At 34.4% G+C, this 14,477-nt stretch overlaps 1 protein-coding gene across 1 annotated transcript; it reads left to right on the top strand.

Annotated features, from left to right (window-relative positions):
* Positions 1 to 245: 245 nt before the first annotated feature.
* Positions 246 to 12,964, top strand: pnoca (prepronociceptin a). The gene is made up of 4 exons (XM_077713580.1): positions 246 to 326; positions 5,378 to 5,574; positions 10,954 to 11,085; positions 12,188 to 12,964. The coding sequence occupies exons 3-4, from the start codon at positions 10,960 to 10,962 to the stop codon at positions 12,692 to 12,694; spliced, it is 633 nt and encodes a 210-aa protein (XP_077569706.1). The 5' UTR covers positions 246 to 326; positions 5,378 to 5,574; positions 10,954 to 10,959; the 3' UTR covers positions 12,695 to 12,964.
* The last annotated feature ends 1,513 nt before the right edge of the window (positions 12,965 to 14,477 follow it).

Below are 14,477 nucleotides of genomic sequence, written 5' to 3'. Positions count from 1 at the left end.
CATTTTTTGATTTTCTGTTTTTTTCCACACATGAGGCGCACTGGATTATAAAACGCACAGTCTATTTTGGAGAAAATTTAAGACTTTTAAGTGCGCCTTATAGTCGTGAAAATACGGTATTTGCTTTTCACCTCTTGAGTCCCTCCTGGCTCTCTTTCCTATAAAACAGCTGCTCCTGATTGATAATCAGTTCCTGTCTGTCTACTTAACCCCGTGTGTTTGTTAGTCTCAGTCAGATTGTCTACTTTTTTTGGGTAAAATACCTCATTTCCATGCCAAGTTTGGATTTCTAAGTCCTGGTTATTTTTCTAAAGACCCCACCTTAAGTAAGTAAACTTTTTGGTGTTTTTATCCAATGGCTGCTTCCTTGTATTTGGGTCCAATGGCTCTTCTTGTAGGTTTTTATGGGTGAGTTAGCTGGCTTCTGACCATGTCTATTACACCGCGACGTGATTAGCTTAAAAGGCTTTCTAGCCACGAGATTAACGTGGAGATGGACTCGTTTTATTAGCTACTTGATTGGTCCCGTGGCTTCCATTTATCCTGAGGAGACAGTCTATGGACTCCAATAAGATTGTTTTGGAGCATTTATGAGGCAAATGCTGAGAAACTGACTCATTTATGGCTTTGGTATTAACTTGCACATCCTTGCAATTCCAACCAATGTCAATGGTGGACATATTTGATGTATAGAAGGGCGCCATGTTTGATAATCATGTTTAAGAAACAAGAATCATATTTTTCTGGTAAATTGGCTTTGTTGTATTTTTAAAAGAAGTTTTTTTTCTGGACAAAAACCAAAGAAATTACATTTAAATAGAAAATAGGGTTGAATTTGAAAACTTTATTGACTCCGCCCTTTACATTTTGGTTGGTTGGGTTCTTTGTTTATCTTCTATAGAAAAGGCAGATTTTAAAAAGTGATGAAATGTATTATTATTATTATTATGATTATATTGATGAATAGTATTTTTATTAATATGTATATTTGGTTGACAAAATGGTGGCGCGGTGGTGAGTGGTTAGAGTCCGTCTCGCAGTTTTGGGGTCGAGGGTTCGATCCCAGGTTGGTTTTCACTGTGTGGAGTAGTGTGTATGTTCCCGTGTGGGTTTTCTCAGGGTACTCTGGCTTCCTCTTACGTTTCAAAATTATGTATGCTAGGCTAGGCTAGCTGGTTGAACACTCTAAATTGCTCCAAGGGTCTTGTTGTGATCTGTGATTGGCTGGTTAATTAAGAGTGTCCTTGTGGGGTAGACTACAGCACCCCAGAAAATGAATAAATGAATGGCTTTTAATGATTAAATGGTACACCCAACAAAACTATACAAAAAATGTAATTATAATCCGGGAAATATAGTTTATAATCATGAATAAAAAATTCAAAGAGGAAAAGTTAAGACATTTCTTAAAATTGACTTTTAAATGAATTTTTTTAAGGTGTCAAAGTGGCAGCCCGGGGGCCAAATCTGGCCCACCGCATCATTTTGTGTGGCCTGGGAAGGTCAACCATGACTGCCAGATTTCTGTTTTAGGATCAAATTAAAATAAAGAGTATAGATGTATATTAAATTTCCTGATTTTACCAACTTTAAATCAATGTGTCATACTTTAATCCATTTTTTTCTGTTTTTAGTTCAAAAATGCTTTTGTAAAATCTAAAAATATATCTAAAAAAAGCTAAAGTAAACATTGTTTTAGATTTCTAAAAAACTGAATATTCAGCAATTTTTTCCCAGTTCTTTTAATCCATTTATTAAAATTAAAAACAATCTAAATATTATATCTAAAATGATCCGGCCCACATGAAATCGAGTTGACGTTAACGCGGCCCACGAACCAACCCGAGTCGGACAAATAAATATTGTTTTTGAAATTGGAATTTCTATTCAAATTTTAATTGCGTTCCCCTCATTTAGTTTCATGTTGTGCTATTGAATAAGTAATCACTTCATTACGGAAACTCCCCCCATTGACCGACTGGTGACTCCCAGGTCCCGCTTTGCATTGTGGGTATTACGTAGAATTTACGAGCGTCCTGGATGGAGGGATATGTTTATTCAATCAGGACGTCGGATGTGGCTATCCAACGGCCATCAGTCATTCCGCTGGAGCCTTCTTGAAAACTCTGCGTGGATCTTCTTTGCTGTCGCTTCAAAGTCGTTTTTTTTTCTTTCGGGAAAAAAACAAGACATATTGTTCCAAGGATTTTTCTTTTAAGTCAAAAAAATATCTCAGTGTGTAAAAAGTGGTATATTTTCAATCCAATGACGTTCTGGATGGGAAAAATATGGCATTTTTCATTGGATTTAATGCTTTTTTTGACATTATATAACTATATAATGAGATTTTAAAGGTTCACTATAAAGTACTGTACGTATCTTCACGAGTATAAGGCGCACTTAAAAGTCTTAAATTTTCTCCAAAATAGACAGTGCGCCTTATAATCCAGTGCGCCTTATATATGGAAAAAAACAGAAAATCAAAAACGAAAAACCACCACTGTCGGATATTAAAAAAACACAAACACCTGAACTGAAACAATTCTGTTAAATATGCAGACGCCATCTTAGTTTACAAAATCTTCCATCATTTGGCTCCTCCCCCACTGCAAGATTTTATACCAAAAAAATCCAAAACATCAACAATGGCTGGCTCTAGAGGTGACTGTAAAGTAGTGAGTGCTTCATACCTGGAAGTCAATAGCAATTAAAGTATTTTCACAGTAAATAAAATAGCAGAGTTATATGTTAGCATGCTGGCTAGCATGCTAAATGCTAAACTGAGTGAATTGGGGGGAAAAAGAAGGAAAAGGAAAAGTTTGTATTTTTAAATTATTTTTATTTTTTTACCCAAACATTTTATTGAAGAATGCTAAGACAAAATGGCAAATAATGTGAATTAAATTGTATTTTTGGGGGCTAAACTGCAGTAGAAAAATAGCAGTTATATGGTTAGCATGCGAGCTAACTAACTAGCTTTTAAAAAAAATGTATTTATTTATTTTTTTAACCAACATTTTATTGAAGAATGCTAAGACAGAATGACAAATAATGTGCGGCCAATTAATTTAATAGGATTTTTGTTGGCTAAACTGAAGTAAAAAATAGCATTGGTATATGTTAGCATTCGGGCTAGCTGCTAAGCGCTAAACTGGGTGAATTGAGATAAATAGGGTGAATTCTGACATATAATTCATTTGTACAAGTCAATTAAAGTACTTTGGAGCACCTTTGGACCAAAAAATAGATGTTTTGATTGACGCTATTGCAGTAGAAATCGTCCAATCACAATTAGGGACAAAAATAAAGCAATAGTTGATTGATCGCAATGGTCCAATTTTCCCTATTTGTAGCTACTTTGAGCTGATTGGTGTATTGTTTTCATAAAAAAAGGAAAAAACAGGGAGCCAAGGTCCAATTTTGTGCCATCACTCCTCCGCCATTTTGTTTGGAATGACAGTCCTCCTCTTCCTCGTCATTTTCGTCGTTGAAGTTGACAGCACTTCATTACTGTCACCGTTTGAATGGACGGCGACCAATTATTGGTATGACGTACACAATGGCCAACTCACCTTCTTTGTCCAAATAATATGGATTTAAAGTCTTTATTTTAACCTGTTTAAGACTTAAAGAAAGAATATAATCAAATTTTGTAGCTTTTTATAACATTTCTGTCCAAATGTTTTAAGGCAATGTTTTAAGGTCATTTTTTTTTTTACAGTTTTTTCCTTTCTTTTGCGAACCAGAAGCTATAATGACAATGTTCACTGTTTTCGTATAACATTTATGGGCGGGGCTTATAATCAAATACTCAAATAAGTGTCAATCAGTCAAAAATGTTATTTACAGGGTTACTATCCTTTCCAAAATAAGAGATGAGCTAAAATCAAAACGTTCCTTTTCCAATAATATGGATTTAAAGTCTTTATTTTAACCTGTTTAAGACTTAAAGAAAGAATGTAATCAGATTTTTTAGCTTTTTATAAAATTTCTGTTAAAAAAATTGAGAAACTTCACTATTTTATTTTAGTTTTTCACTTTTGGTAATGTTTTAAAGACATTTTTTTACAGTTTTTTCCCTTTGTTTTGCTATCCAAAAGCTATAATGACAATATTTACTGTTTTCTTATAACATTTGGTGGGCGTGGCTTATAATCAGATACTCAAATTAAGCATAAATCAGTCAAAAATTGTTATTTACAGGGTTACCATCCCTTCCAAAATAAGAGAAAAGCAAAAATTAAAGAAAATTACCATGAAAAAAATTGTTGTTGGTATCATGCTACATTTCAGCTAGCTTATTGCTAATTAGCGAAATTATCAGACGCAACAAAACGTCGCTGAAAAGTTTTGATTTGGAAATTCAACAAGAAAATACAAAACAAAACATCCGGGTGAACGGTCGCTGCATCGCACACATCTTTGATCGGATGAGTTGATTGGCTTCTCATAAATTATTCAATGTCATTAATTAGCTTCTCATCAAGATTTCTCTCCAAGGAAATGGCTGATAGCTAAACAGTAAATGACAGCAATTACGTTGTAATATTGTAGACATGTTTTAAATGTCTCCACAAATCTACGTTTTCATTTATTTCATTTGTTATTGTACTTTTAAAATGTTTACTTTTTAAGAAAGGTCAACCAATTATGGCTAGGGGCAAATTAGCATACAATTAGCTTAGCATGGATGTTTTTTTTGGGATATCGGAGGAAACTGGAGTACCCAGAGAAAACCCATTCAAGAACTATGGAGAATATTCAAACTCCACACAGGAAGGTACGATTGTGGAATCGAACCCTCGACCTCAGAACTGCGAGCCAGATGCGCTAACCACTTGAAAATCAAATAATTAAAAAATAAATATTGAAAATATTTCATGTATTTTATTTTTTAGAAAAAGAAAGAAAATCATTAAAAAAATTATGGAAAAAGGGAATATTAAGATTTTTTTATGAATACATTTTAAGAAACATTTCCCCTGAGTTTATTTCAATCTAAAAAATATTAAAAATTATTAAAACTAAGAATTCTGCACTTTCATTTTCAATGTAATTAAATGATCTATTTACTGTTTTTATTTTTAAATGAAAAATAATAATACATTTCAACAATTTTCCCCTTTTAGATTAAAACAGCATTATAATATATCTAAAAAAATGCTAATCCGCTAAAAAAGTACCCCATTTTCTAATCAAATAACAGTAAAATTCCCTAATTTATCGCCAAATCATGACATAACATCCCACAAATAAGGCCTAATAGCCCAAAATATGAATTTTATTAGAAAGCATAATTGATTAGGATATGTTTTAACTTAAAGGAAATAAATACAATATAAATATGGCGCTATCTTTTCTTCTTCCTTCTCCTCAGGAGGACTTTGAAGGTGGCGAGAGAGGAAACCTACAGAGGAGGGTGATTGGTGGCAAAGCATGGCGAGGGGAGGGTGGGCTTCTCACTATAAGAGCGCTCGCCATCGTCATCCACGTCGCCACACGCCGTTGCTTCCACGGGAAACTTTCTTCTAGCAGCCAGTAGGTGAAACACCCTCAGGATTGTCAGCAAAACAGGTAAGAGATTAATGGGGATGCTTAAATATCAAATTTAAAAAAAATGTATGTATATATTGCAATACAGATGTATAGATTAGAGGGGTGTGGCGGTATGTCAAAATGGTGATATACAGTAATCCCTCGAATATCGTGGCTTTACGACATTGCAGGGTTTTTTCTGGGGACATTTTTTTGTCCAGTTTTTTTGTTCTTTTTTTTGTTCATTTTTTTTGGTTCATAATTTTTTTGGTTCATAATTTTTTTGGTTCATAATTTTTTTTGGTTCATAATTTTTTTTGGTTCATAATTTTTTTTGGTTCATAATTTTTTTTGGTTCATAATTTTTTTTGGTTCATAATTTTTTTTGGTTCATAATTTTTTTTGGTTCATAATTTTTTTTGGTTCATAATTTTTTTGGTTCATAATTTTTTTTGTAAGTTCATAAAAATGTGAAAATCCACGCTGAAATTCGCATGTTTAAGCCACGCCCACTGTCATTCGCTTGGTACTGTTGTGGGTGGATGGTATGTCTGTCTCACAGTTCTGAGGTCGAGGGTTGCATTTTTTGGTGGGTTATGGCTTTCCTGATTTGCTGTTTGGTAACATGAGGAGTAATGTACTTGAAAATGATATAAAAATATGGCCACCTTATAATATTATTAAGGCCTGGATATGTGGAATCTATCAATGGGTCGCTTTAAAATTACTTTTGAAATATATTATAGTGGTATAGGAAGTAAAAAAAAAAATCCTCTTTTGTTCAATTTAGATCAATTATAGGTCATTTTTGATTGATTTTGGGTCACTTCCTGTTCCATTCTTGGGTAAACTTCCTGTTCACTTACCCAAAAACAACAGAAAGTGATCTATGTGCCCCAAGATCAACAAACAAATAAATTTACATTCTTTTACTACTCTGCCTGAAAACTTAATACACAAATTAATTCATTTTCTGAACCACTTACACTTGTAAGGGGTTGCGAGGGGTGCCGGAGCCTATCCAATGAGCCTGAATCGGAGACAAAAGCCAACCAATCATAGCTTGAAGCAATTTAGCTTACAATTAGCTTATCATGCATGTTTTCGGGATGTGGGAGGAAACTGGAGTACCCGTAGAAAACCCACGCAAAAAAATGCAAACTCCACTAAGTAAGGACCCACCTAGCATCGAACCCACGACTCCAAAACCGTCAGGCCGACCTGCTAACCACTTGACCACCAGCCCGCCCTTAATACACATAATGGAACATAATTAGTACTTATTTGGACTAAGCTCTGATTTGATTGGACGCTGACTTTTCTTGATTCATTTCAAAATGTGTGGGAAAATAAATCTTAAAAACAGGCAAAAAGACGTGTGAAGGTAGGATGAAATGAAAATCAAGTCGCGCGCAGTGACCTGTTACACACCAGGATGCCGCCATCAATGTAGTGGTTATAGCCTGGCGTTAATCCAAAGAGGCAATTTTGCCAAAACGGCGGGGTCCCTAAACATCCCTTTTATTCCGGGCCCGGAGGCCACTGTGTTTATCCCACCGGTGTGCCTCGTTTTCTGACTTGGGCTCATAAAAGAAGTCTTTTAAAACGTCTCGTGTGGAAAAACGTCATATCACACTCATACTAAGGAGCAATCCAACCCCCGACTCCAGAAATGTGAGGCCAACGGGCTAACCACTTTTCCACCGAGTTGCCTTAATAAATTGTTCGATCATTAAAGATTTTTAAAAAAAATTCCATGACCATATAAAAAAATAGTATAAAATGATAAAAAAAAACACTGAAGACCAACCTGGTATTGAACTGTCGATCTCCAAACTGCGAGGCCACCTCACCAACCACTTCCCCACCGAATTGCTTAAATGTATTGATCGATTATTAAAGATTTGTATAAAAAATTCTCCAGGACCAAATAAAAAAATACTATAAAATGCTAAAAACAAAACATAGGATCAAACCCCCGACTCCAGAAATGCGAGCCCGACCCGCTAACCACTTTATCACCGAATTACCTAAATATTTTGATAAATTATTAAAGATTTGAATAAAAATTCTCCAGGACCTAATAAAAAAATGTATTAGAAAATAAAAACAAAACATGGGATCAAACCCCCGACTCCAGAAATGCGAGGCCACCTCACCAACCACTTCTCCACCGAATTACTTAAATGTATTGATCGATTATTAAAGATTAGTAAAAAAAATCTCCAGGACCTAATAAAAAAATACTATAAAATGATTAAAAAAAAACATGGGATCAAACCCCCGACTCCAGAAATGCGAGCCGGACCCGCTGACCACTTTAGCGCCGAATTACCAAAATATTTTGATAAATTATTAAAGATTTGAATAAAAATTCTCCAGGACCCCAAAAAAATGTATTAGTAAATGATAAAAACAATACATGGGATCAAACCCCCGACTTCAGAAATGCGAGACCAACCCGCTAACCACATAGACACCGTGCCACCCCTGCCAATTTGTTATCCAATTATTTTGGCACTCATAACCCCAACAAAAAATTAACTTCACCTCTTTACTTTACAAAACTTTTATTTAATTTACATATAATCCCACATAAAATATAAAACTAACATTTTCTTTGCCAGCTTTCCAACACAAAGTTATTGCCAATAGCACTCGTAAGGTTTTAAACTTACAAAAGCGTCTCGATTTAAAAGCAAGCCCTTAACAAGCTCTTATCCTAAACAAAGCCCAACAAAGAAAATCAATGTCAACAGTCTGATATGATCGTTTTTTGTTTTTTTTAGTCCACCTCCACCTGCATTAATCGACCTGAGGTAATTAGACACATTGACCAGGAGAATTGGATTTAGCTTAGCATGTCTGGCTGTAATCACCTCAGTTTGCTATCTACAGTCGTTATAACAAGGGTGTCAGACTTGGACCATTTTAGATATAATATTTCGATTTTTTTTTAAATAAATGGATTAAAAAATCTTGTTTAAAATCCCTGAATATTCAGTTTTTTATAGATCTAAAACAATGTTTATTTTAGTTTTTTTATATATATTTTTTAGATTTTACAAAATGATTTTTGAACTAAAAACACTGAAAAAAATGATTAAAAAAATTACAATTATTGATTTAAAGGGGGAAATTCAGGAAATTTAATATACATGTATACTCTTCATTGAAATGAAAACACAAAACATTAAAAGATGCCAAAAAATTGATTGTTTTTTTAAACAAAAGTGATGTAATGAATAAAAGAGGCTCAAAAAGAGGATTTATACACATTTTAACGTCTAATAATGATTGCGCATTCATCAGAAATTAAAGCAAAAAACATTACAAGTTCCAAAAAATGAATATAATAGCCGATTTTCATTAAAAAATGATTTCCAAAAAAATAACATCATGTAATGAATAAAAGAGACTCAAAAACAAGATTTATACAAATTATAATGTCTAATAAAGGTTGCTTATCCATCAAAAATTAAAGCAAAAAACATTAAAAGTAGCAAAATATAAATTTTATAGCTCATTTTCATTAAAAAAATATTATTTACAAAAAGAATAACATCATGTAATGAAAAAAGAAGAGTAATACAAATTTTAATGTCTAATAATGATTGCCCATCCAGCAGAAATTAACGCAAAAAACTGAATATTATAGCCCATATTCATTAAAAAAATGTGATTTACCAAAAAATAACATTATATAATAAAAAGGTGGCTCAAAAGGTGGATTTAGAAACATTTTAGTGTCTAATAATGATTACTTAACATCATAAACACTGTCAATTAATGAGTTAATTAATGATAACAGCCTAATTAGAGCAAAAAAAAAACAAAAGTATGACGTGGCCTATGAGAAAAATAGGTTCAACACTCCCAGCCAATGCAAATGAATGGTCACTTTTTTGCGAAAACAAAATATCATAAAGAAAACTTTGCAGTACCACTTTGAGTTTGTTAATATTAATGAGCATCTTGTTCAATCATCCGTGAATAATCCGTCTTATTCTCACCAAAAGTCATTTCCTTTTTATAAAGCCGTGTTTGAGACGCCAGAAAAGCAATAATTGCCCCCCAAAAAATAAACTACCATTTCTAGATATTGTACAACCATTTTTTTCCACGCTTGGCTTAACCGCCACGTCAAAAAAAAATTCGGATTGGACGCCGAGTGAAAGGTCGCAGGTAATCGTAGCGGACTTCCACCAACATAAATGGTCATGGGTGCAATTATCTGGGTTTACTTTGCAGTTAATCGCTTCATTAAAAACTAATTAATTGCTTTCAGGAAGCCCCCCTGGAGGCCATGACAGTTGGCAGGATCTATTAGCTCAATTCAATTAGCATCGTAGCTTATTTGCAATTGGGACCAAAAACAGTCAAAATGGCTGCCGTTTGAGTTTGAAATGGATGTTTTTGGGCTTGTGTGGGTTTTCTTTGGGTACTCCGGTTTTCTCCCACATTCCCAAAACATGTATGCTAAGCTAATTCGATGCTAAATTAACCCTAGCATTAGCATAAATGCTTTTTTGGGGTCTCCTGCCCTGTGATTGGCTGAAAAAACAATTCATGGTGTCTCTGAAGTCAGTTTGGATAGGCTCTAGCACCCCCGCGACTCTTTGTGTGTACAAGACAATGAATATTCAAACTTAGTAAGGCTTGAAAACACTCTTCTTTTCATTTTGGAAGATATTTTTCTTGCTCAATCCCAGACAATTGTTATTACTTTTAAGTGCATTTTGTCATCAGCGCCACTTGTTTTTTTTTTTGTTTTTTTTTTCGCAGTCACGATGTCAATCCCTGATGAGATCTATTCTTCATTTTATATATTTATTTTTTTACGTAAAAGCTGCTTCACACTTTTTTGTAGTGGCTGACTTTATAGGCATACAAAAAAAACATGTTAGGAAATTTACCTGAAAATCTGCCTAGCAACACATGACCAGTGGTAAGGAAAAACGTTTTTTAGTCATGTTTTTCATTTCAAAATATTTGTTTGAATTATGTTCTATATTAAGGTGGATAACAGAAAATATTTGTATATATTTAATTTTAGATTAAAATATTTTTGAACTAAAAACACAAAAAAATAGATTAAATACTGCAACAACTGACTAGAATAGATAATAATGTACATCTATAATCTCCATTTAAACTTGATTCTAGAAAAGAAAGTCTACAATCATGATTTACTTTCTCGGGCCGCACAAAATGATGCGGCGGACCAGATTTAGCCCACGGGCCGCCACTTTGACACCCGTCCTATAAAACCCAACCAAATTTCCTTCTAATATCAACTTTCAAATAGTCCCTGAAATGCTTTTTTAAAAAAAATGTGACTCCCAAATGATGTGTTTGTTATTCTGTCTGCTTTATCATTTTGATAATATTTCCACTTTTGAATATTTCTCCCCGCAGACCATCATGAAGATGCTGGTGGCACTCCTCATGCCGCTGTTGCTAAGCGTCAATGGCGTACGTAGCAACTGCCTGGACGACTGCCTGTCCTGCAGTCAAATTCTACCTAAACAGCTGGCCTTCAACACCGCGGTAAGCGCTGACTTCCTACACCCGCGTTTTTTCGGCTTCCCCTGACAGCCTCCACGTTTATTTTCCGATAACTGTGTCTGACTGAACAAATTAGCCTTTTGGCTTTTGACTTTTACTAATTTGTCGTGGCTAATTGATTCCCAGGGATGCCTGTGCGCTCCTCTCGAAAAAAGTCAATGCGGGAAAGACGTTCGAGGTCGTGATGGCGAGAAAAATATGATGATTTATTGCACAGGTTTTTGCTAAACAATGTGTGGACCGTATTTTTCGCATTATAAGGTGTATGTTCAATGGATAGGCTTAAAATTAGTTTCAAATTTAAGGTACAAGTTCCAATAGAACAACAAGGGCTGGCTCTAGAGGTGAATGTGTAGTTCCCTTCAAAAAGAGTGCAATTAACAAACAAATATATTAAAAACGAATGAAAAAATAAACAAACTAACAAATAAACAAACTAATAAACATAAAAATAAACAAACTCACAAGCAAACAAATGAACAAGCAGATAAACAGACAAATAAACAAGCAGGTAAATAAACAAACAAAGACACAAACAAACAAACAAAAAATGAACAAACAAATAAACTAAAAACACAAAACAAATGATCAAACAAATAAACAAATAAACTAAAACATACAAACAAATGATCAGACAAACAAACAAAATAAACAAATAACTTAAACATAAATAAATAAATATGTAAACGAACAAATACACGAACAAATAAACAAACAAACAAGTAAACAAACAAGCATAACCAGACAGATAAACAAATAACTAAACAGACAAACTAAAACAAACTCATAAACTGACAAACTAATAAATACATAAGCCTAAATAAATAAATATGTCACATGAAATATACAATACTATACAATTTTCAAATATTTTGATCAAAACAACAGAATCTGCATTCCCCCTTCTTCCTACTGTCACAATGAAATTTCCCAAATCCGGGTTGAATAAAGTCATCCAATCCAATCCAATACTAACGTAAATAAATAGCGCTCTAATCTGAACCTTAAACCTGATTATACTTAAATCACAACTATAAAACCCTTCAATTTATTTCATTAGTTTCTGTTTTTTTATTTATTTCAGGAGTGCCTCTTTGAATGCCAAGCCTCCAACACCCCACCAATCTCTTTGGACACCTGCCGTCAATCCTTGTCCCTATCCCCCATGCCCAAAAGATCCCAAGAAGAAGTGGACGCCATGTTTCCAGCCGAGGAAGACATCGAAGAAGACGAGCAGGGTGTTCCCTTAGCCTTGCAAAGGCTGGACCGCATTACCCAAGCGCTGGTCCCGGACCAAAGCGACCCACAAACCCACGATTCCTTGTCTTTGGATGCCGACGAGGTGACCCCGAGCATCTCCAAGAGGTTCGGCGGCTTCGTGAAAGGCCGCCATGGCTACAGGAAGCTGATGGCGCCGGCCAAGTCCTACCAGAAACGCTATGGCGGCTTCATCGGGATCCGGAAGTCGGCGCGCAAGTGGAACAACCAGAAACGCTTCAGCGAGTTCCTGAAACAGTATTTGGGTATGAGTACCCGGGCTACAGAGTATAACAGCGTCTCAGAGGAGCTCAGCCATCAGAATCAGGTCTAGTGAGGGTATCAACCCCAGATTTTTTTGTTTGTAGCCCCAGCTGGATTTACACCAGAGGGTTCGAATCCCAAGTTAGTGCCTGTTTGTGGACTGTCCAGTTCCGTCTTCTCAAAAGTGACTTGATATTGATGTTTATGTGTAAGATGCTTCTTCTGGAATTGTTTGATTGGTTTAGTACAGATGTGTCAAAATGGCGGCCCGGGGGCCAAATCTGGCCCGCCGCATCATTTTGTGTGGCCCGAGAAAGTCAATCATGAGTATCGACTTTCTGTTTTAGGATCAAATTCAATTGTGATTGTAAATACTAGATGTCAATAAATAAATGTAGTTGGTTATTTCCACTGTGTGCAAATGATTGTATTGGGCTGATTTATTCTCGAATATACAGATAATAAATGATCAATATTCAGAAAAGAAGACTCGATTATCTTAGAATAAACATTTTCAATTTAAAAGCAATCTTATAAAGAAAATCTCCTATTTTAATAACAAAATAAAAACCAGAAACAATAATCGCGATTGTTATTTGACGCCTTGTTTCTCCCGATACCATGAAAGAACATATTCCGGTTATTCCCTTTCAAAACAAACCCACTGATTTTTATTTTGAAAATCTATTCAGAAGTAGAATCCGGCAATACATCCGTTAGCTTCATCGCTTTGACTTGGGACCCAAACAAAAACAAGTCGGAACCCCCGGATTTATGTATTTTGACGCTGAAAATCAACTGCGGCTGAACTAGTAGGTAAGTAAAAACGTAAAAAACTACAAGACGAAGAAAATTACTCTACTTCACTTTGTTGACATTCAGATACTCCTCCCCGTTCGACATTGTTTGCTAGCCTTGTTAGCATTAGCCTAAAGCGCTTTCTACCACATTGACGACCCTCACCATCACACTAAGTGGTTCAAATGTCATTTTACTTAACTATTCTGGATATAATAATATATAAATCACGTATTTTTAAAATAATATATAACGGATAAGTATTTAGGACCCAGTGCGAGTTCAAGTTCGCTAGCTGTCAGCTGTCAGAAGCTGATCTTTGAGGAGAACATAAGTCAAGATTTGTGACACCTGAAGGACTTTTAGAAGTTAACTTGACCTAATGCTATTTTAAAATATTCCTTAATATATTGGGGTTCAACTAATTCGGGGCCAACCTTCCTAATTTTTCACTATGAAGTAAAAATGATGAAAGCTCAGTGTTAGAATATATAATTATAAAACATGCAATTAGACACCACAGTCAAAATAATTGGTGGAATTTTGTCTACAAATTTAGCAAGAACCATAGTTTTAAATATAGATATTTTTTATAATAATTGTATATAATTAAATATTTTGTATATTTCCAAGGACAACCACTACTTTTCCTCTATTTTACATCTTTCTGCTAACACATGAAGTGTTCAATGTTGTCCAAAATAACATTAAGTGTGCAACATTTCAATCTTTATATTTTGAATACTCAGAATAATATAAAACTTTAATTGTGCCCATACCTAAACATAACTCACTTCTTTAAAATGATGAAATAAAAACTAAAATGAATTATTATTTGAAAAAAAATAACATCCGTATTTACCGCACTATAATGCGCAACAAAAATTTAAATTTTCTCTCAAACCGGCAATGCGCCTTATAATCCGATGCACCAGATGTGTATAAATATTGGTTAATAAGCTCTATCTAGTTCATATATAACACTACTACTATGGTGTTTTATAATCCGATACAGGAAAATATGCTAAATATTAAAATGTATTGATGAGTATGAA

Source organism: Stigmatopora nigra, chromosome 3 (genome assembly GCF_051989575.1).
Source record: "Stigmatopora nigra isolate UIUO_SnigA chromosome 3, RoL_Snig_1.1, whole genome shotgun sequence".
Taxonomy (NCBI): domain Eukaryota; kingdom Metazoa; phylum Chordata; class Actinopteri; order Syngnathiformes; family Syngnathidae; genus Stigmatopora; species Stigmatopora nigra.
The sequence above is the reverse complement of the archived record's forward strand: the minus strand, read 5'-3'. Positions and strand labels throughout refer to the sequence as shown.

Excerpts from the sequence above, each read along its gene's own strand:
- pnoca (XM_077713580.1), top strand. The coding sequence starts at position 10,960 with ATGAAGATGCTGGTGGCACTCCTCATGCCGCTGTTGCTAAGCGTCAAT. Across the intron at positions 11,086-12,187 it reads AGCTGGCCTTCAACACCGCG|GAGTGCCTCTTTGAATGCCA; the intron begins GTAAGCGCTGAC and ends TATTTATTTCAG.